Source organism: Jatropha curcas, chromosome 2 (genome assembly GCF_041381405.1).
Source record: "Jatropha curcas cultivar XTBG-Jc1 chromosome 2, XTBG_Jcur_1.0, whole genome shotgun sequence".
Classification (NCBI taxonomy): domain Eukaryota; kingdom Viridiplantae; phylum Streptophyta; class Magnoliopsida; order Malpighiales; family Euphorbiaceae; genus Jatropha; species Jatropha curcas.
The window spans coordinates 2,588,256-2,610,973 of NC_143152.1; the positions used below are offsets into that span (position 1 = coordinate 2,588,256).

Below are 22,718 nucleotides of genomic sequence, written 5' to 3' on the forward strand. Positions count from 1 at the left end.
TTGTTAACATTATAATCAAATAATATAAAATAGTTTTTTTTTTAGAAATAAGTTATTTTTCAAAAATAAATGAAATGTATTTCACAAATGTCGAAGGTAGGGTTTATTTCTCACTTGTTTTGTGCTAAAGATTTTTTATTTAGCTATTACTAATAGACTAGTTGGCTAGTAGGTGAGTGTCTCTTCAAGAATTTTCAATGCGTAAAAAAATTTGCTTTTCTTGTTTTGGGAAATTCTGTGTTCCAATTTTTGATAATTCAAATCCGTTTTATAGGAATTTAAAGAAATATAAAATTTCCTAGAAAAAAAAAAAGAATACCATTGTGAGGGAATTGAATCTAAGATGAAGTATCCTTCAATCACGTGGAAATAATTTAAGCAAAGGAAATGACAAACTCAATAATACAAAACAGTGTTCTTCATCACCCCGACAGAATCAATATATAGTCGTTGGTCTGTATTGGATGGATTTATGTTTTCTTCGTTTGAAAAATAAAATATTTAATGTTGTAGTAGATGATTTAGGACTTTTAGTAGACATTCTAAACCCAAAATAACATCAATCATGTGAGATGTTTAAGACTATATATATCTTGTGAAGAATATATAAATTTTTTTAAAAAAAAAAAATTATTTTTTTATAAAAATAGTTTATAAAAAAGAGTTTAAGCATAATATCCAATAGATATGTTTAGCCATCAAATATTTGTATCTAGTAATAGAAATGACTCAGTACAGTAGCCAAATATATCTTTAATTATAGTAATTTGTATTTATTATGTAATAAAAGATCTTAAGAACTCCAAAATTTTTTTTTTTTTTTATCATGTAAAAAAAAGAAGATTTTTTTATCACCACTTCCCAAACTTGCAAGATGTATTCTTCTTTTCATGGCAATGAAATCAATGTTTACAGCAATTATGAGTAATACAAGCCAAATGAATAGAGTAGCTGGTGGAGAAGATGCATGTCATATTCAAGTCATCACTTTTTTTATTTTTACTATTTCAATTCTCTTTTAAACTATAAATGTATTAAAATCTTTGTTTGATATAGCAAGAACCTTTTTCTTATTTGTGTGAAATAGATAATTTTTAAAATTATTTCTAATATGGTATAATTTTTTATATTCTCGCACATATTTTTATGTTCTAACCAGGATTATATTAAAATAAAATTCTTTTAACAGTGATAATTTTAATTTTAGGTTCCGAACTTTTAATCATACTGATAAAGTTTACTGGGATAGTATTTTTATAAACTCTATGAAATTAAATATTATTGGAGAGATTTTTTTTTAGATATTTAATCGGAATAATGGTGGAAATGGAAATTTTTGTAGACTTATTGATATATGTTATTTCTTTTTGATAAATTATTGATATATATTATTGATTGACAGTGGAGTAAATATGCAAGTGGATGTAGCTGAATAATAAACTATAAAAATATTATATTTTTATTTTCTTTATGTGTTGTGGTTTAAACGCTTTTAGACTGTAACATAAGCAGTTCTATTACCTACTAGATTAGAAGAAACTTTTTCCTAAGAAAGTAGAAAAAAGTTAATATTTTATCATTTTCTTTCTATCCTATAAAACCTTTAGTCCTTATCTTTTAATGTCGGTGTTGAATTTAATACTCCAGCACGCAGAAAAATTTCACATGAAATTCATATCAATTTAATATCATGTATTAGTCCAATTTATTAAATTATCATTTATTTTTCCTTTTGTTAATATATTTTTGGACTACAGCGTTTAGTTCAGCTGATTCGTAATAAAATAGGTCTTAAAAGTATTTAATATAGATAAACGTGAATTGAAAAATTAATTAATATTTCTCAATTTCCTTAAAACAACAGATACTATCCACGAATAACACAAAATGATGAACAAAGAGAGTATGCCAAGTGACAAAGACATCTTAAATGAAAAAGTTTTGTAAAGTTTAATCAAACTCAAATCTGTTTTTCTTATAATAGATTTTGCGTTTTTTTTTGTTTATTTTTGTTATTGTTTGGTTGAAAACTTTAAATCTACTAATACGGTTTATTCCTTTATTGCAAAATTTTAAAAAAGCAATCCATATATGTGAATTATTATTTTATCGATCAAATCAATTAACGGACTAGTTTATTACTACGAAGATTAAATCTTTTATGAAAATCAACTCCAAACAAGCGAAAAGATCTAATATTATATTTTTTTAATTTCGTTTATTCAAAAGGTTTATTTCGTTAAAAGATCAGCGAACTATGTTAACTACTAATAGTAAAATTCTATATCTAATCTACGCGAATATTTGTAATTCTTCATATTATTATTATTATTAGTGAGTTGCATTTAAAAAAATAAACATAGAAAAAAAAATCTTGAATGTTTCAACATCAATTATTAGGGTCGGTGACAGATAGAGCAGAAGGAATTTATAGTAAAGAGAAATACCAACACCAATACTTCAACGTTAAAAAAAATAGGACGACATATACATTATTCCCCCATTTTTCCTACCTAATCTCAGACTTTAGGCAATCAAATAAAGGAATGACCAAAAAGCAATCTACCATGACCTCTTCAAAGATCTGTATTTGGAGGACTATCAAGGGACAAGGTGAAAAATGGACTTGGAATGTATGCAGAAGAGAGATATGTAATTGAAATAATAACAATATTTTTGTAATGAATAATGGCATTTAGACCTTTTCATGCTAGCAAAAACATGACTCCATAGTTTATTAAAAAAATATATATAACTCTTCAGAAAATTTAGACGAACAGGTGATATTTTCATACAGGCAGCAAAACAAGAAAAAATGAGCCATGCAACCCTTGCTGAAAAGGAAATGTTTCACAATCTGAACCAAAAACCGACCGAACCAAACCGATTTAAAATTTTCAATTTCATCAACATATCATGATGGAATATGAACCATGACCAAAGTCCAACGGGCTTATAAGCTTAGTTCTAGACTTAATTCTTTTATGGTATCCAATGCTTCAGCAAATTTTTACACATGGTATCCTAATCCTACAGTGATATTTTTAATGCAGTATAAATTGCTGCTCTATGGCTGTAATTCCAGCACTAATATAACTATCAAAAAAAAAAAAATAAAAAAAAAATACACAACCTGCCCTACTCGAAACTGTACAAGTAACTCTTTTCTTGACCAGCCGGGTTGGGATTCAGCAAAACTCATTCCAAACCTTGACCCTGGGTTCAGATTTCGCAAAATCTGTCCCAACCCTGACTGCCACCACCCTCAGCACTGCACAAGTAATGACTAATCCATTAAAAATCTTGTTCCATGAGGCAAATGTAAGGCTATGCTTGCAGTTCAGACTTCAATAGAAGTGGATGAACCAATATTGCAGTGAAAACCTATTCTGTACCTGCCTTAATTTGTTTACGAGTGTGATAACAAGCATCATTAACATACCTCTTAATTATTAATATATTCTTATTATTCTCGTTTATTAATATATCACATGGCAAGGCACGCAATATAATGAAATGAGATTGTCAATCCGAAACAAGAGCTGCATATTCCATTGAATATATCATTAACAAAAAAGATCATATCAATTTCATTACGTGTGAGGGAAAAAGAAAAATTCCCTGAAGCATTCCAACATTGGTGAATGTGAGGGAAAAAGAAAAATTCCCTGAAGCATTCCAACATTGGTGAACTTGTACAAGTTTTTCAATATGCTATGTACAATTCTAATTCATATTTACAATTACCAAAAGTTGTTTGTTTTCTGTTTCTTACATAGAAAAAGAAAATAAAATAAAATTATGGAAGGGAAAATTGTCTCGTAAGAACCCTCTAAAAAAAATAAAGAGGGATACAGAATTAGTGTTCAGGAAATAGAAGTTACCTCAAGAACTTGCAGCAAAATGATTAAAAATGGTTTCCAGAGTTGCCTGGCTGATACTGTATTCAGCTATACCCAGTTGATTTCTGAAGTATGATAATGGAGGGATAATGAGAACAGGTTAGGAAAAAAATAAAAGAGAAATTAACAAGAATTAGAAAAGCACTAATTTATTTTCACCTATTCTGCTCCAGGTGTCCAAAAACATCAGCAAGTGAGATTCCATCTCTGTATGGCAGCTGCAAAAAATATAGATCAGCAACCACTCAGGTTGTTGGACTGACTTGACAGTTGATACAGAAGTGGACATAGCCCATATGAATGCAAGTTTATTTTCACCTGCCGTTCTTCATCTCATCATTTATGTACGTTAACTCAGTACACATTAATTTGAGTAACACTAATATCCCTCATGCCTGACTACAATCAAATATTTATCGAAGTTCTGATATAAACTTGCTGCGTCATATTATATTTAACTTTTTAACAAAAATTATCAAAGTATTTTCTAAGTTTATCTATGAACTCTACCAAATAACTCCTCTTTCTTGCAGTTCTCTGTGTGCACATGAGAGAGAAGTTTTCTTTGACCTTTTCTTTCTTTTTTTTTTCTTTTGGATGCAAATTGATTTTGTCTCCATAAATTGTAGTTGAATTTTTCAGCAGTGGCAAGAGAAACATTTATGAATAGATAGAGGGAAAAAGTGCAGTAGATATGATTAGGTAGCAATATTTTTATTTAAAACAAAATTCAAAAATGCCCAAGCAAATCCAAGTCATAAGGGATATATGGATAAAAAATATTATTATTACAATTTACAAATAAATGTGTGAATTTATTGTGGAAAAATATTTTCTTGCTTGTATTTCATCAATAGGGACATACATGTATACACACATACAAGATACTATAAACCTATTAGGAATCTAACTCCTAACAGAGTTCTATTTACAACTAATCCTTAACATAATGTTTGCTGAGTGATAAGTAACAAATTAAAATCGAGGAACAGATGTGCACAAGTGATAGTTGAGGAACTATAGGTGAAACTGAGCCCACATATGCATGAATTGAAAGCATATAATATTGCAAGATCAATGCCTATAGAACAGCAAACGCCAACAGCCTGTTAGGCACACCTAAAAGTCAACATTTGAAGTGTTCGATAACCAAAATGCCAACAGCTTCTTAGGCACACCTAAAGATCAACACTTGAAGTGTTTGAATGACAATCAAAAACCACCAAATTGCTGTATTTTCCCACATATTCGTACATGATAAATAATGGTACCATTCACAAAGTTGTTGATCAATATACCCCAAATAAACTATCAATCAAACATTTGCATAACAAAAACTACACATTGTTCCATCCAAGTGAAATAAACTAGATTTTTTTTTAATAAGCTATTTAAGATCCATAAAATCTGAATTCTACTATCAAATTACCAATATTGCAAGTAATGCAAATATATGGATTTTGGTAAATAAACACCTGAATACAACAACAACAACAACTAAGCCTTAGTCCCAAACTAGATAGGGTCGGCTATATGAATCCTTTGTTTCCAATCTGCTCTAATCAAATCAATGAACACCTGAATACCATCAGAAAATTTGAAAAACTTTATCCTGTGTTTTATATGTTTGGAACTCATGAGGTTTCTGATTTGATTTTGCTTTCTAAGAAAATAAACCCTGTACACTTCGAAGAACATGGTCGTGTTTAATACAGGTTTCTGTCTTCGGTATGGATTAAACTCTTCATAGGTTATTAATTTCTTCATTGTTTCTTTCCACTCATCAGTTTTTAACCCAAATCCCTTAATCTTGCATATATATTCGTCCATTATATTAGAACCTCCTCATCAACCATTTTGCCATAGTGATTATGTAGAAAAACTTTTTTCAAGATTTGGTTATATATATTTTACCATTCAATATTTCAAAGTGCTCTACCATGGGAAATGAAGAAATGAAAGATGGTAAGAAAAATCCACAAAGAAAAAGGCGGATGTTGTCACTTAGAACATACAAAGTTGGAGTATGAACTAATACTACAACGAGATTTTTCTGCTCCCAACAACACAACTGACAAATTCATGCAAAATAATATAACAAAAGTAATGTGCAACTTTGTGCATTATTGATTTTACCTGATATTTAACACTCAATCCATTGCAACCTTGAATTGTAGCACCAGGAAATGAAGACAGCACAAATGAATCGATAGTCGAAAACTTTTCTTTAACTAACCACCACTCAGAAAATATTGGCAATGGTATCCCACCTATAAATAAATGCAAACAAGAAGTAAAAATGTGCATAAATTTCATCATGAATCAAATGCAAAATAACATATAAGCATAGAAACTAAACCCAAAAAACATCTCTTATCAAAGAAACAAAAGATAGATATGAAAATTGAGCTGTAAACTCGGCCCGCTGATATGGAATGCCTGTCAGAACTTCGGTTCAAGGAAAACCCGAAATGTTATGAACCAGGGAGAAGGCCGGAAGAATATATGGTGTCCCACCATGAGATTGAACTGATTCTGACATTACATTAAATTTTATATTGTAAATATATCATGCCCTTTTGGCCACTAATTTTGCATCATGTTTCATACGTAAATGAAGAAAAGGAAATCAAGTGCAAAACAACATATAAGCGTTGAAAGTAAACACGAGAAGCATCTCTTATCAAAGGAACAAAACATAGATGTGGAAATTCAGCTGTAAATCTGGCACGCCGATACCGAATGGTTGTCCAAATTTCGGTTCAAGGAAAACCTGAAATGTCATAAACCAGGGAAAAGGCGGGATGAATATATGGTGTCCCCACCATGAGACTGAACTGATTCTGAAATTACATTAAATTTTATAGTGTAAACATAACTCGCTCTTTTGGCCACTAATTTTGCATCGTGTTTTATAAGTAAATGAAGAAAAGGAAAACAAGAAATTTTTGGGGTAAAATTTAATTGGAGTGAACAGGTAAAGGACAAGAACTCACCCCAATGCCATTCCCAACAAGAAATCTATCTGTTTTGGGGTAACAGAAGAATATCTAAATATGATTAACAAGAAATTTTTAAAAAAAAATTTGTTGAAGTTGATCGCAACTCAAATTTTTCTACGATGTTGGTATATTATACGAAGATCGGAAAAGACAGCACACATATCTAGATTTCATTAAACAGTTATAGATGTAAAAATAAAGATTTCAGATGTTGGAAACTATATTGGGAAAAGAATAAAAGGAACAATGTGACATTAGCTACAACTTGATCATTGAAACCAAGTTTATGAGAAAACTCCCCGTCTCTTGAATCATATTTTACAGTATGAAAGTCCATTCTGCTTGGGTGAAAAAAGATATTTTGCTATCATGTTAATAGGACCACAAAAAAACAAAATTTGTTTCCTTATGCAACAAACACTCAAAAATGTATAAACAAAGATGAAAAAGTTTCAAAGAATGCAGAAAACCTAGAAAGTAAATACCAAAGACATAAATAATGATGAGAAGACAAAAGAACTAGAAGATAAATAAGAAGACATGATATCAAATGTAGGTATAGTTACCATCTCGAACCAACTGCTCTGTTAACTGTTCACCAAAAACCCAATCAGAAACAGGTGTTGAAGGTAAAAGTGTCATTGCTCTTGCTTCATTGCCAAGCCAACGTCCAATCAATAATATCATTTCTTGTGACAGGCTGATCTCTGCCATTGATGCATTTTCTGATGTGATGGAGTCAACAGCCCCGATGCAAATTTCAAGGTCATCAAGTAAGCTTCTTGGATGTGAAGGAACATTGAGAAGCCTCTCTTGAATAATTTGGCAAAGGTTTTCCAAGGCCATGGAGCTAACCTCAGTGGGTTTAACCTGAGGCCACATACCAAATTTAGTTATAAGATTATGCACAAAATTTTTGGTAAACATGCCTCTACAAAAGGGTGGCTGGTGATGATTAACCTCTAATATCTCTCATCTTGAATCTTAAATAAAATAAGGGAAAACAAGTCATTTTATACCTCTAGCTCAAGGTGATTCCCAAATCGTGTTTTCAGATGCTGGGGACTTCCAATGCATCTTAATCTGCCTCCAACCTTCAAAACGATCAGAAAAGAAGACAAAAAAAAAAAAAAAAAAAGTCAGCAGTCGTATTCATGTGCATAAAGCTTCTGATGTCCAAGTTTATTGGTACCATTATTCCAATTCTGGTGCACAGTGCCTGAGCTTCATTCATGCTGTGGGTGGTAAGAATCATTGCTGTCTTCCCTTGTCTAGTAGACAAGCAGGATATCACTTCCCACATGAACCGTTTGGCAATAGGATCCATACCTGAAATCATTGAAAAATCAGCAAAGCAGTTATCTGAGATCATGAAAAGCAAAAAAAATGACAAACAACATATAATGCTTTTTTGAGCAAAAATAATTTCAAAAACCATTTCATAAAAGATTTTTTTTCATGAACAGTGGATTAATAAGAAGATAAATTCTAGAATTAATGCAAGCGAGATGGGAGATAGAAAGTTGATTAAGCATAGTCAAAGCATCCTTCAAAATGCAAGTGACAAAAATAGTATTAAATGATACAGTACGGCAAATCAATTTACAAGAAAGTTCAATCAGTACTATCTTCAATGATCACACCATATAATTAGTTGAAGTAAACTGTTACTCCAGCTTCAGCTCTGTTTTCCATTGGCTATAGATGCATAGAATCCAAACTATGACTGAAAGGCACATCCCTCCATCTTATATTAGATTCTGAGTCTTCAAAAAAAATTCCCAATTTACATGACTTTATTATATGCATATTCTACAATATTATATTAAATTGGTAACTATTATATTTAGAAAACAAGAACCTTGAGGTTCACAACAAGGTCTAGAAGCCTCAACATAATCAATCCAGTGAGCTCAACTCAACTAACCTTTGATCCCAAAGTAGTTAGGGTTGGCTATAATAGATCCTTTTCCTCCAATCTAACCTGTTTAGGGCTATGTGCTAAGACTGCTAAATCCTTTTTCACTGTTTTATCCTATGTCATTGTATGTCTACATTAAACTTCCTATTCTCCTGCAAGTTCAATGTTATATTCTTAACCTACAGATTTAACAAAATACTAGAAGCATGATGAACAGTTCTGATATATATATGTAGAACTGAAAGGAAATACTGAAATTAAAAAAAAAAAAAAATGCATGTCCACAGGAGAACCAATTATGTTGCCTTCTTTTTTCCTTTTACTTCTCTTTTTCTTCCCTGAAACTGAGGTACTCAGAGAAGGATCAGCATGCTTACCTGTAGATGGCTCATCAAGAATTACTATTGGAGGATCCCCGATCATTGCAATTGCAACAGATAATTTTCGCTTGTTTCCCCCACTAAGCGTAAATGATGGTTTATCGGCATGCTTCAACAAGTCGAATTCCACCAACTTTTCCATCACAACCTGCTCAGAAAGTAGATGCATTGGAGATCAGTCATGCAACAAACTCAAAAATAGCAGCAGCAGTGGAGCACATGACATAGGGAGACCCCGGGGGGGGGGGGGGGGGGGGGGGGGATGGAGTTTATGCCATCAGCAACTTGATCCGAATGTGCTGTTTACATCAATTACCAATTCACTCAAAACTATCAAAAGCACAAAAAAAAATACGCTGGCCAAACTTTGATGAATCAAGTCCAATGCAGATTTAACATCATGTTGAAGTATGAACGCCAAAATTTCAGGCAGCAAGTTAAAGAATTTATCAACGAACTAGAAGATACAGTAATTATGAACTTCAAAATGTTACACATACATTATCCACCCTGTAATCTACAACTCCTTTTATTCTTGCATAAAGCTCAAGATGCTCTCTGACAGTTAAGAATTCCAAGAGAGCATCAAACTGAGGGCAATATCCAATCTGCATGTGATTGATACAACACAAAAGTGAGCTAGATTTTCAGTAATTCATAGTAAAACAGATGGTTTGATATAAGAGCTTAAAGCATACATGCTGACGGACAGACTTGGGATCTGAACGTATATCTTTGCCAAAAATAACAGCAGTTCCATCAGTTGGAAATTCTTCTCCTGCAACAATTGAAAAAGGACAAACACAGTTCTTCAACCTAATTTTGAACAAAAAATAGGTCTAGTATGATTTTCAGTGATATAATCAACTATCACCAATTTTTTCAGTGTAAAAGAATTGGGTCCTTCCAATAAACAAATGCTTTCACAAAGTGTTACAATCTAAAAAGGCAGACAAAAATTAGGAAAGTTTGAATTCTTCATATATGCAATCATTATATCTTGGTCACACATCATTGCATACCAGATAACATTGATAGAGTAGTTGTCTTCCCAGCTCCGTTAGTTCCTAAAAAGCCAAAACATTCCCCTGGTTGAACTGAGAAAGTCAACGAACGCACAGCAACTTTTCTGCCATGTTTTCCTCCAGGATACACCTAAAATGGCCGACAAATGTTAAAAGAGAATGCTGATGTAGTATACCATTACTTTAGTATAAATGCCATCAAAGCCAGAGAAGAAAAAATACCTTCTGAAGATTACGCAAGTAAAGGATGGCATTATCAACAGACCCTGAAAGTACCCGCTTTCTTTCTGTTTGCACATCTATATCTTCATCAAAATCAAGTGAAACAGCTTCTGATTGAGAATTAATAAGGGGCTCTGAATAGCCTGAAGAAGAAACGTGCCAGAGATTTCTAAAACTCCTCCAGTACTGCTTGATTGTAACTGGAGTAAATTTGTGAAAAGGCAATAGTTCCAGCCCAATTGTCAGGAGAAAGTAACCAATGCTCTATCACAAGCAAGAATATTATATCAGGTGAATTCCATTTTCATTAAACATGCATTAAGAGAAACTGTAAGAAATTAATTATAACTTAAATTTGTTAAAAGAAACTGTCAGAGATAAAAAACTATTCAAGAAGTGTCAAATTAATAGATAAAGTGTTTAGGTAGAGTGGTTCCTTAATAATCTTTAAAAGCTTAAGTCATGGATACATACATTCTATAATATTTAATTCTTAGTAAAAGCAATATGATAGCTTTGTTTCTTGAAATTTCATCGGTCCACAAAAACTTTCAGGTTGATTTGACTCTTTAAAAAAGTATGGAAATGGCACACTTGTGGTCTAGAGCTTCCACTAATACAGCTTCATGTAGAAGTGAGATATTGATTGAAGACAGACCTAATCAGTAACGACCCACATCTAGACACCACAATAACCCCCTCCTTTTTCCCCTCCCCCCCACCCCCCTCTCTCTCTCTCTCTCTTCTCCTGTCTTCATTAAATTCAGCCCTCCCCATCACCCCAGACCACTAGAAAGAGAGTAGGCAGCAGGTGAAGAAAGAAACAGAACATTTGTGCATTCATAGCATAACTATACTAGAGGCATAAATGTCAGATTAAGCTTGATGCATAATGAAATGCACACACAGTAAAAACTGTTGTTTCTTTCACAGAGAAGTAGGGATATAACAACTAAATAAAACAAAGCACCTGTCGAATTTAAATTTGTGCAAATAAATCTATAAAAAAATTTGGAACAATTTAGAGATAATTCCTGTTCAAATTGTAATGATGGCTATTAAAATAAAAGGTTTAATTCTAGCTTTTAGCCACAAATCACAAATCCCTCAAGCAAGCTCCTGACTCACGATATCACCTTAGAAGATGTGTAAGTTTGATTAATTTTATTTTATGTGCACCTAAAAAGGAAAGAGAGCACATGCATGGTTCTGTCCTGCATATACACTGCTATTTCAAATGAACACATCGTTTTCGAGTTTCCTTTATTACTTCATTGTTTCTTTTTCCCCCGTTATATATCTCAATCCTTAACAAACAACCAAATCACAGATGGCTCACATATATAATTGACAGTCTGAGTATGCTAATATGCAAGGGACAAGTACATTTCACCTAAAAATGAGACAGATTCAAAGAAAAACTACACCAAAGATCACTTTTGTAAGTGATCAAGGTTTAACAATGTTGGTCATCCGCATGAAAAGATACAGCTTGAATTCAAATCCAAGAACCTTCCAAAGCAGAGAGCTTTTCTGTTGTCTTGTATATAGTTTTTTTATTCTATGAGCCCAATGTTAAGTGTAAAGGGTAGAATAGAAATTTACATAGACTCCCTAGGTATAAATAGAGTTGTAACTATTGTCTATGTGATATTGAATAAAAAAATTCGGCAAAAGTAACACAAATCAACATTTTCTTTCAGAGTATACTTAAGCACCAGTAAAATCTTATTAATAGTTACCAAGGGAACACCATTGGTTAAGATTAAGATTTCCATCAGAAGATCTCAGGTTCCATGAAGAGGAGGGTTTTAAGGGAAAGGGAAAAACTACCCCTCTATTATGTAGCTCACTTCTATTCCAGTATACCCCAAAAGAAAAAGAATCTTATCAACGAAAAATTAATATAGTAAAAAAGCAATGGAGAAAGACAGTAACCTCAATGCCAAGATAACAAATTGAGGCACCAGTAACATTCCAATCAAAAACTGCATCACTAGATTTATCTTTCATCCCTTGTCGCAGAAGAGCCAGGGAAGCCAGCCCATCAGCAAAGCAAAACCCAGGTGATATTCTGAAGAAATTCTGCAAAATAATACAAAAAGCCAGTAAAGATGGCTCTTATAAATCTAGTGTGTGCGAAAAAGAACAATAACAGGCAAACCAGAATATACTCCAATGAAGTCAGTATTACCTCATTTAATAGGATTTCATCTATCGTTTGACAGTACAAACAAGTGAAAATTCTAGTATGGTTTGATAGGTTTTAGAAACTGCACACAGCATTTTCCTAAGGAATAATTGTACATGTTCTAGAAATGTCTTTCTTAATCATCATACCAAAAACTTTGATTATATCTCAGGAAAAATTTCCACAGTATTGACCTTATTTAAAGAAGATCAAAGTAAAATGACTTTGCTGATATGAACCAGACTATGGTGACCTTCATGATGAATTTTGATGACCATACATGAAAATCCTCGTAATGGAGGATATTAGAAATTCAAGCTCTAACAACCCCCTCGTTTAAAAAATTCAGATGTACTGCAAAATTGTAATGCATTGTAACTTTTTCAGTTGATAACAATGTCTCAAGCAACTTCAAATTGGAAGAGAATGAATCAGGAAATCAAAATTTGATTGTCAAGAATAAAGGAAAAGACTTCTCACAAGTTTATCCTAGAGAAAGGCCTTTATGGTAATGAAAAATAACAAGCGTACAAGGAGATAAAAAAATATGGAATCCTTGCAAAAGATTTTGATAGTTACATGTCCCAGAGCATGTCTTCTTTCTTTTTTTCTTTTTTCTTTTTTGAATCCCTTTTTTTATGCTTATGCACACATCTAATATTTTATCAGTTTCAAATTAATGACATTGAGAATTAAAGTAATGTATTTCCTCAATAGAAAAGCATCTGACAGCAAAAAAAAGAAAATTAACCTTTAGAAAATTATTTGCACTTGCTGTTGTCTGTATAAGCCCCATGATGAATGATAAAACCATAAGAATCAGTCCGGTAAAAAAGTGGACCAACAGAACTACATTCTGCAATATAGAAAATGTTTCATTCAATATGGTCAGATTCTAATGATTTGATGAGTCAGAGAAACATAATGCAGCGGAAAATTGTGCTACCTGAGCCATAGTGTGATCAGAAAACAAAAATGTAAGGCAATATGTTGATGATGCAATTGCTAGTCCATACTCCAAAAACAAGAGAAGTGTAGGCAAGAAGCAATCTCTTCCAATAAACTGATCCAGACCTGCAGCCCCAAATTAACTTGTGATGAGGCTAAAGCGCATATATATGTATACATCATATTAAAAAAAGTAAGTCACAATTTTAACATGCATTAAATCAGGAACTATTAGATGCAGTTAATGGAACAAATGTGACTTTCTCCTTTTTGGAATGGTTGATCTTTATCATTAAGAAGAAGAACCTGCAGAAATGGTATTAAACTTGAACACCATTTACCAATGTACAGGAGTTGGTTATTTGAATGCGAAGGGAAATCTCGTACAGCAGTAAATTATGTTCAAATTTGCTAGGAAAAAGAAACTTGAAAGTTATAAGGTTATGATGCTTTGTCTTATTTGATCGAGAGGGAAGCTAGGATTCAAGTTACAGCTACCAATTCAAATGAGAGAAAACTCTATATGCCATTTATGCTTCAGGGGCTTCTTAAAGGGTGTTATTTGGTAACGTTCAATATGTAAGTTTAAAATATCTAATCACAGGAGGGCCTTCTCTATCAAACTTTAAGTGTTCGATATACTGGAGTCTTCTAGCAGAAGAAGAAAAGTAGAGACATAACATAATATATTGAGGCAACTATCTTAAATTTCTTTCCTAGTTTCTATGCATGCCAAGTAGACAAAATAAGTAGCCCCTTGTTTATTCCCCCATCAATCACTAAGAAAAATTTGCTCTTTGTTTTATCCATCAATCTTCATTTTTCATTCTCTTATAAAAATAGTCCTCTCCCAATAGTTCTGCATCAGGAAATCAGTACATATGTGTGTTTGCCGTAATCAAAGACCTAAGGGCCCATTGGGATGCCAAACCTCTAAAATATAAACCAATTTGTGAATCATCAGTGTGGTTAAAGCAATTGAACTTGTGGAAATACAGAACCTAGGTTTAAATTTGAGAGGGTATTCCTGAAAATATTTGTTACTCAAATTAAAAGACCACATAAAACACAGAGATCTTGTCTGAAACACTCAAGACACTTGAAATCTGTCTGAAACTCTACATCAGCCGCCTATTCATCCAACACATGCTCGGATGGAGGAAGAATTTATGGCAATTCCTGATTCTTCGAAGTACCAATTAAATGATTACCTGAATCGGGATTTTTAGTACCCTCAAATGAAAATAAATTATCAAATGTTACATAAAAATTGTTGCCCAAAAAATTTGAACTACTAGTTGTTGTCTAACATTATAAGCACCAACTATCAAGCTTTAAACGTTCCATCCATTATATTAACCAAAAAACAGGAGCAAAAATTTTACCTGAAGCAAAATTCATAAGATCTAATTTCATATGAAATGTATAGACCAGAAAAATACTATGAACATACCGAAGATGTAAAAGAGAACTATTGCAAAAAATGAAGGAAATAAGAAGCTGATGAAGTCCCAAATGTATGTAGAAGCCCAATATGAAAGTACAGACACCTGAGAATAGCAGATTGTTAATACTTTCCAAAGTTCAAAGTTATTGCAAAATAATTTACAAGCTAATTTGACCTATATGGTAAAGAGCAAACCATACCCCACTAATCAACTGCTGGTGCTTGGCCTTCACTTCACGTTCCTGGATCGAATAGCATGGGTAATATCAATATAATGAAAATAATAATGATGTCATAGATCTCTTATGAAAATATTGATGCCAGATAAATAAAATGTGATTGGTATGAAGAAATCCAAGTCTAACAAGTCAGACAAAAAGTTTTAGACGTCATCAGTTAGCGAATTGGAGCCAGGCAACCCAAAGGAGAAAATTAGAAACTTTCAACTGCTGTGTGCATGGCAGATATGTGGTGGAACCTGATGAGGAGATCTACAACCAAGGTAAAACCCTCTACATTCAGGAAAAATAGGTAACATTGGAAGAATGTACAAGAAGGAAGAAATACTGTGTCAGGACTAATGAGACATGGTTCCACCGAGATTTATTTATGGCCAATAACCTTCACAATTACACAATGACCTTTGTAAAGGAAAACAAGTGTAATGTGACCTAGGGAAATGCAAATGGTCTGGGTATTCAACCTCATTTGCTCAGTGGAATCAAGAAAGAAATCCAATAAGCACAGAGAGTAGAAAAATATAAGAACCAAATTATAGGATCTCTCGACAAAAATATCATATTGACATTATTTTTATTGCCAGAGATAAATGACACAAATAATGTGAATACTTGTGCTATCATTATTGTCTTGATAGTGACTTTACCACATGTCCATCAAGTGGAGTTATACCATACATATCAATCCATAAAGAAAACTACTTACAGCAAACAATTTGAGTAGCATTCAGAAAATATTACCTTAACAATGGCGACAGCAAATGAAGCAGGAATAAATGAGAAGGCAATATTAATAATAACAGCAGCAGAGAAGGCATCCAAATCCTACATAATTCACATGATAATTCAAGTTGTAAGTTCATGAATGTCTAAATGAATTGTCTCAAAAATGTCAAAAGCACGCATTGAGGCACTGCTAGATCAAGAAAAGATCTACATAATTTTAAATTTAATAAAAAGACAGGATTGACACACTTATATTTAGAATATAATTCCATGCTTAACAAACTATAAGGACACCCGTACACTTGTAAAGCAGCACACACACAGTCAAATATGCATGTCGGAAAGCAATCTTGTTTAGATGTATGAATCCACATCATGTAAATGGTATCAAAGACACATTAACCAAATGAAAGTATCAGAGAGAGACATTGATAAGACACTAATATAAGCATGAATTCCCATGTAATATGTAAATTATATGCAATAAATCAATATTATCCTCAATAAGAATTGTTCCATTGATGATTTAATTGTCCTCCCCCTTCGGCCTCTTACTCTATGTAATCATGTGGGTATCATTTTTAATGCAATGCATCTCAGATCAATAATAAACAACTAACCATATGGCTCAATCATGGCTTCTACCATAACAAGTTTATAAAATGCTTGCAAAAATTTGAAAGAGCAAACATACATGTCGTTGCAGGTGTTGGCTTTTTGTCATTGGCAAAGGATGGTTGCGTGTTCGAATTGTCATATTTTTGTCACCAGTTGCAAGCCTAAGGATTGCAGCATTCATTATGTTGATATAAGTAGGAGCAGCATGCTGGCAAGAGCTATTATGTAGAACTGTATATCCCAAACTTCCATCATCATTCTGATCATCCATTATAATTGCTCCATATCTGCACAGGATTTACATTAAAATGGAACAAAACCTTATATCTTGCATTAACAAGTTCAACACAACCAACATGGAGTTTCAGCTGCTCCTCTTGGGGAAAAAGTACAACATGCAGAAATTAGCACTACCTTAACAAGTGATATCAATATCAGTGTTTCATCTAGGGCAACAAACATTTGAACAAGCATATATACATACATCTTGTATTTATGAAGTTTCTCATATAAAATAAGGAAAATAACACTCATTGGAAGTGAAGAAACAATACATTCACAAGATTATTGAGGCAAAATAAGAATGATTAGATAGATATGCAAGAACATAAGGATGGACCAATAAGGGCTGAATGCATTCATATGAAAATGGAAGTAGAGCCTATTAAAAAAAAGTTGAGAAAATGAAGATTTGAGATGGTTCGCAAACGTGCATCTTAGGAAATGCACCATAAAAGATAGTTTAGATGCAGCAAGGCAAAGGATAGGATTAAGATGATAAGGGAAAGAGCAGAAAAATGACACTAGAATTTTCTAAAGATGCATCATTTAACCGAGTGGAATGAAAGACGTGAATATATATAGCCGACTCCCAACTAGTTTGGGATTTAGGCTTACCTAAGTTGAATAGTACAAATGAAATTTTGAGTGAAATTGGGGGGAAAAGAGAAAAAACAATCAAGAATTATCAATCCTCCTAGTGCATCTCTATTTTTTTTTTTTTTACCCTATATTTATTCTTGACTTTCTCTTTGTTTAACCAAAAAAATTAATTAGAGAATTAAAGGGATGAGGAGCCATTTTTCATTATCATTGTTTTGTGCTCTTACAAGTCCAAACAAAAAAAAAAATGACAAAAGAAAGAGAGCAAAAAAATCCATTATTGCCATCATTAACCATTAGTCTTTCGGTAAATACCCACCCCTACCTTGCGGCTATGATCCATCGTTTTCATAACAACATCAATGCAAGTGTTTCATAATAACATCAATATCTAGTAAGATCTTTAACTTGTTTACATATCCAAATTCATAAAAGTTCATCTAAATCTTCCCTTTAGATATCCAAATTCTTTGACATATTCTAAGTCATAACATTAGTGGACCCAATCAAAAGAGTGATTGTACTGAAGGCAATTGAAAAGACAACAAGCACTATATTTAAAAGAATATATCCGATGTTGAAATTTTTGTGATTAAAGTAAATATTTGTTTCCTACTTTAGGTTTATTCCTAATTAATGTAAAGATTGTGTTTCCTAGTTTAGATTTATTCCTATTTAGATTACTTCCTATATTGGAACAATTTTTTGTATATATATATATAGTGGAGTAGAGGTTTAAAAAATAACATAATTGAAAGAAATAAAAACATATGTTTTCCTTTAATTTCTACATGGTATCAGAGCTATCGCTGTGAATTTTTTCGGCAATGGTTTCACTTTGCAAAGTGGTCTAAGATACACACAGCACCACCAGAAGTGGGAGTTGGTCATCACCGCCCGTCTCAGAAGGAAGAAAAACCGCCGATCGGCACTCCGTCTGAACCACGTCGCCGTCCAACCACGCACGTGTGCACACGCGCCTCAAAAAGATTCTGACTGTTCTTCATGCGCCAGCGCGTGCGGCTGTTTCCGGCGAGCTCCGTCGACGATTCTTGTTCCGGCGACCTCAACTTGGTGTGGCAACTCAGACCTACTGGTTCTTCAACGCCAGTTTTGCCTTTTTTGGAATTTTTTTTTTCCCTTTCCATCATTGCTGCTGTCTTTTACCACTGTTGCCTTTTTTCTTTTACCACTGCTGCCGTTTAAATTTTTTTTTTTTTTAAGATATGGTTGACGGAAAGAAAGTAGATATGGTTTTTCACTCAGGGAACCCCTCACTTCATATTAATCCGGTGAAGTTAGATGGAATTAAATACTTGGCTTGGTCTCGGTCTTGTTTATTATTCATTGAAGCTAGAGGTTTGCAGGGATACCTTGATGGTGGAGCAACTAAACCAGTTTCGACAGATCCGACCTTTAACAAGTGGAAATCCGAGAATTCTCTTATTATGACTTGGTTAATAAATTCCGTGCAGCCAACTATTTCCTGAGGATATTTGCTTCTTAATACAGCTAAGAAGATATGGGATGCTGCTTCACAGACGTATTCACAAACTAGAAACTAAGCTCAGAGGTATGAATTGCAACAGAAAGTTCATGCACTAAACATTCTAGTCTTGATTTCAGTCCTTCTGACAATGACCTTGATATTCCTATTGCTCTTAGAAAAGGAGTTAGAACATGCAGTAAACATTCCATCTCCCATTTTATCTCCTATAATGCTTTGTTCCCTTCCTATAGACCCTTTGTTTTGTATGTTTCTTCTGTTTCTAAACCGCAGGATTGGCAAGAGGCATTACAGGACTCAAAATGGAAGGCTGCAATGGTTGAGGAGATGAGAGCTTTGGCAAAAAATGAGACATGGGATCTTGTAACTCCTCCACCAAGAAAGAAGCCAGTTGGATGTAAATGGGTGTTCATAGTTAAACATAGGGCAGATGGTTCAATTGAGAGGTACAAGGCTAGATTAGTACCCAGAGTATTCAGTCAGACCTATGGAGTTGATTATCAGGAAACATTTGCCCCTATAGCCAAGATGAACACAATCAGAATTTTGTTGTCTCGTGCAATCAATCTTGACTGGGAGTTACATCAATTTGATGTTAAAAATGCTTTTCTACATGGTGATTTGAAAGAAGAGGTGTATATGGGGATTCCTCCTGGATTTGACGATGACAAAACCAGAGGAAAAGTTTGTCAGCTGAAGAAGTCATTATATGGGCTAAAACAATCACCGAGAGCACGGTTCGAAAGGTTTAGTAAAGCTATGCTTTCTTTTGGGTATAGTCAGAGCGATGCTAATCATATTTTGTTCATTAAACATCATGAAGATAAGATCGCATTGCTTATTATTTATGTTGATGATATAGTGATGACTGGAAATAATGAAAAAGAAATGGCTCACTTGAGAAATTTGTTAGCTAGGGAGTTTGAGATTAAGGATTTGGGAAAGTTAAGATATTTCCTTGGGATAGAAGTTCCTAGGTCAGAAAAAGGGATTTTTATTTCTCAAACAAAGTACATCTTGATCTCCTTAAAGAAACTGGTATGATAGAATGTAAACCTGCAGAATCACCTATTGAAGCTAATCATAAGCTTCAAGCTGGAGTGGGAAGTTCAGTTGATGTTGGCAGGCATCAGAGATTGGTCGGGAGATTGATTTACCTTGCCCATACTAGACCAGATATTGCCTATGTTGTAAGTTTAGTGAGTCAGTACATGCATGACCCTCGAGAGTCTCACTTAGAAGCAGTGCATCGGATTCTAAGATATTTAAAATCTGCTTCAGGTAGAGGACTTTTATTTTCTAAACATGGCCATTTAGCAATAACAGGCTATACAGATGCGGATTGGGCTGGTTCCCTTGATGACAGAAGATCAACCTCAGGTTATTGTGTTTTTATTGGAGGAAACCTAGTCACATGGAGAAGCAAGAAGTAGGCTGTTGTTGCAATGTCCAATGCAGAAGCTGAATATAGAGCTATGGCACAGAGAATCTGAACTTCTATGGTTGCGCAGATTAATGGAAGAGTTAAAGTTGGTTGAAACAATAAATATATCCTTATTTTGTGATAGTAAAGCAGCCATCAGTATTATGAATAATCCAGTCTAGCATGATCGAACTAAGCACATAGAGATTGATCGTCACTTTATAAAAGAGAAGATAGTTAAAGGTTTTATAAGTGTCTCCTACATAGCTTCAAAAGAGCAACTAGCTGATGTTTTCACAAAGGGTTTGCATAGCAAGTCGTTTCATCCTTTAGTTTGCAAGTTGGGCACGAGTAATATCTATGCACCAACTTGAGGGGGAGTGTTGAAATCTTTGCGATTAAAGTAAATATTGTATTTCCTAGTTTAAGTTTATTCCTAATTAGTGTAAAGATTGTGTTTCCTAGTTTAGGCTTATTCCTATTTAGATTACTTCCTATACTGGAACAATTTTTTGTATATATATAGTGGAGTAGAGGTTGAAAAAATAACACAATTGAAAGAAATAAAAAAAATAATATTTTTTCCTTTAATTTCTACATCCGATTACAAATTTAATGCCCCAGAAAAATAAAAAATAAAAGGTACTAGAAAAAATGTCCGCAATAAACTGCTTTAGGGACACAACCATTCAATGATTTGAAACCATGTGTAGCTTCATGAGAGGAAATATATGCTAAATACAAGCTTTTTTCTACTCCTTTGATTCCTTCTATGCTATTTAGTTCCCTCTATTTCTAGTAAAATATATAACACTAAAAAAGGAATCCACCTAATTATAACTTATTAGCAGGGGCAAAAGAAGAACTGGAATTGCTAATACATTGATTGAGAAAAGCACAAAAACAATGAAGCTGTAATATCCACATGAAGTTTAAAGAAAGCAAGGTCTTGAGAGAATGAAATAGTTCAGCATTCATGTTAACATACCTCGATTGATAGGATTCATTGAAGCTAGACATTAAAAATTCACTCATTGAAAGTAAAATTGGTCCCAATGTTGGCCCTGCTGCTTTTATAGCATCAGCTAATGCCCTCTCCGAATCAGGAAATTTATACGCACTCTCTTTAAAGGTCTGGACCCAACCCCCTTCAATATATTTTGCAACCTGCATGTAAGTTTTAAGGGTCTGAAGCTCTCAAAATGTAAGTTTATAGCCAATAATATTAAACTACTACAAAGGCAAGAACATGACAAAAAAGCAAATCATAAGAAGATAAATATAATTAACAGACCTCCACTGCAATGGGCTTTGACAGATCAAAAGGGATTGGACCACCACCACCACCTCCATTTAAAAGAGGATTAAAATGTGAAGTTGTCAAGGTAATGGACTGCTGATCAGGATGTGGCTTAAGCTCAAGAAAAAGGAGACCAAAAAGCAAGAAGATAACAGGAATTAGAAGCTGGAAAACGATGGTTTTCTGGTCTCTCCGAGCAGATATTGCCCTTTTTATAAATAATGCCTTAATATGTTGCCAAAATGTTGACCTTGAAACAATATCACAGCAACAGCACTGCATGGCTAAGAACTTAATGAAACTAAAAACTGTAGCAAACATTAAACCACAGGCTTTCCCCACTATGGAAGATACGACACCAATAATATTTCTATAATTTCCCATAAGTTTGGAATCTAAAACTCTTTTCGAGGTATGACTTTGAGAAGCAGTAGGGACCACAGGATTTGGTGAGAGAATATTGTTCCTTTGCTTGAAACCATCAATCTCATCATAGTCACATCCTGCAACTCTCAAAAATACCTCCTCCAGGGTTGTGACTGAGATGCCATAGCTTTCAATTCCAAGATAGTTTTTGTTCCCATTATTATTTGTTCCGGAGTTAGAGACTGATAGTCCCATGCAACTTTCAATCTCTCTGAACATACTCTCAAAGGATGAGGAGGATGCCAGAGGAAGCTTAAAAGAAATCTCTGTTCCAACCTGGTATCACATATGAAAGTTAAAAAGGAAGATCAAGAGTGCAATTGTAAATTATAAATGACAATCTATGATTAAGCTCATATCATGTCAATATCCAATAAAGCGACAACGTATCCAAAAAAAAATGTTAAGAATTATTAATTGAGTTTGGAATCCAATATACCATGCATTATGACATTCTCTTGTGTACACAAATAAAGATAAAATTTTTCAAAAATATAGTAAATACAAATGAGGAACCCTTTTTCTAAGTAGCAATAAATGTGTTTGGCATTGGCTTTGA

The 22,718-nt window shown here is 33.4% G+C and overlaps 1 protein-coding gene across 7 annotated transcripts in view; it reads right to left on the reverse strand.

Annotated features, from left to right (window-relative positions):
• Positions 1 to 2,303: 2,303 nt before the first annotated feature.
• The window catches only part of ABCA1 (ATP-binding cassette A1), a 37,436-nt gene continuing 17,021 nt past the window's right edge, over positions 2,304 to 22,718 (reverse strand). For 6 of the 7 annotated variants that reach the window (XM_089718579.1, XM_089718581.1, XM_089718582.1 and 3 more), the window contains 20 exons: positions 21,728 to 22,435; positions 21,422 to 21,600; positions 16,698 to 16,908; positions 16,019 to 16,102; positions 15,239 to 15,280; positions 15,045 to 15,141; positions 13,590 to 13,717; positions 13,395 to 13,499; positions 12,391 to 12,537; positions 10,453 to 10,716; positions 10,228 to 10,360; positions 9,904 to 9,983; positions 9,706 to 9,813; positions 9,203 to 9,353; positions 8,097 to 8,233; positions 7,924 to 7,998; positions 7,471 to 7,774; positions 6,039 to 6,172; positions 4,062 to 4,120; positions 3,567 to 3,967 (listed from right to left, as the gene is read on the reverse strand). In XM_089718579.1, coding sequence (XP_089574705.1) covers positions 3,886 to 3,967; positions 4,062 to 4,120; positions 6,039 to 6,172; positions 7,471 to 7,774; positions 7,924 to 7,998; positions 8,097 to 8,233; positions 9,203 to 9,353; positions 9,706 to 9,813; positions 9,904 to 9,983; positions 10,228 to 10,360; positions 10,453 to 10,716; positions 12,391 to 12,537; positions 13,395 to 13,499; positions 13,590 to 13,717; positions 15,045 to 15,141; positions 15,239 to 15,280; positions 16,019 to 16,102; positions 16,698 to 16,908; positions 21,422 to 21,600; positions 21,728 to 22,435 — 3,228 coding nt within the window. In that variant the 3' untranslated portion in view covers positions 3,567 to 3,885. Of the gene's footprint in view, positions 3,272 to 3,566; positions 3,968 to 4,061; positions 4,121 to 6,038; positions 6,173 to 7,470; positions 7,775 to 7,923; positions 7,999 to 8,096; positions 8,234 to 9,202; positions 9,354 to 9,705; positions 9,814 to 9,903; positions 9,984 to 10,227; positions 10,361 to 10,452; positions 10,717 to 12,390; positions 12,538 to 13,394; positions 13,500 to 13,589; positions 13,718 to 15,044; positions 15,142 to 15,238; positions 15,281 to 16,018; positions 16,103 to 16,697; positions 16,909 to 21,421; positions 21,601 to 21,727; positions 22,436 to 22,718 lie in introns of those variants that run through there. The other variant, XM_089718580.1, reaches the window with a different exon arrangement.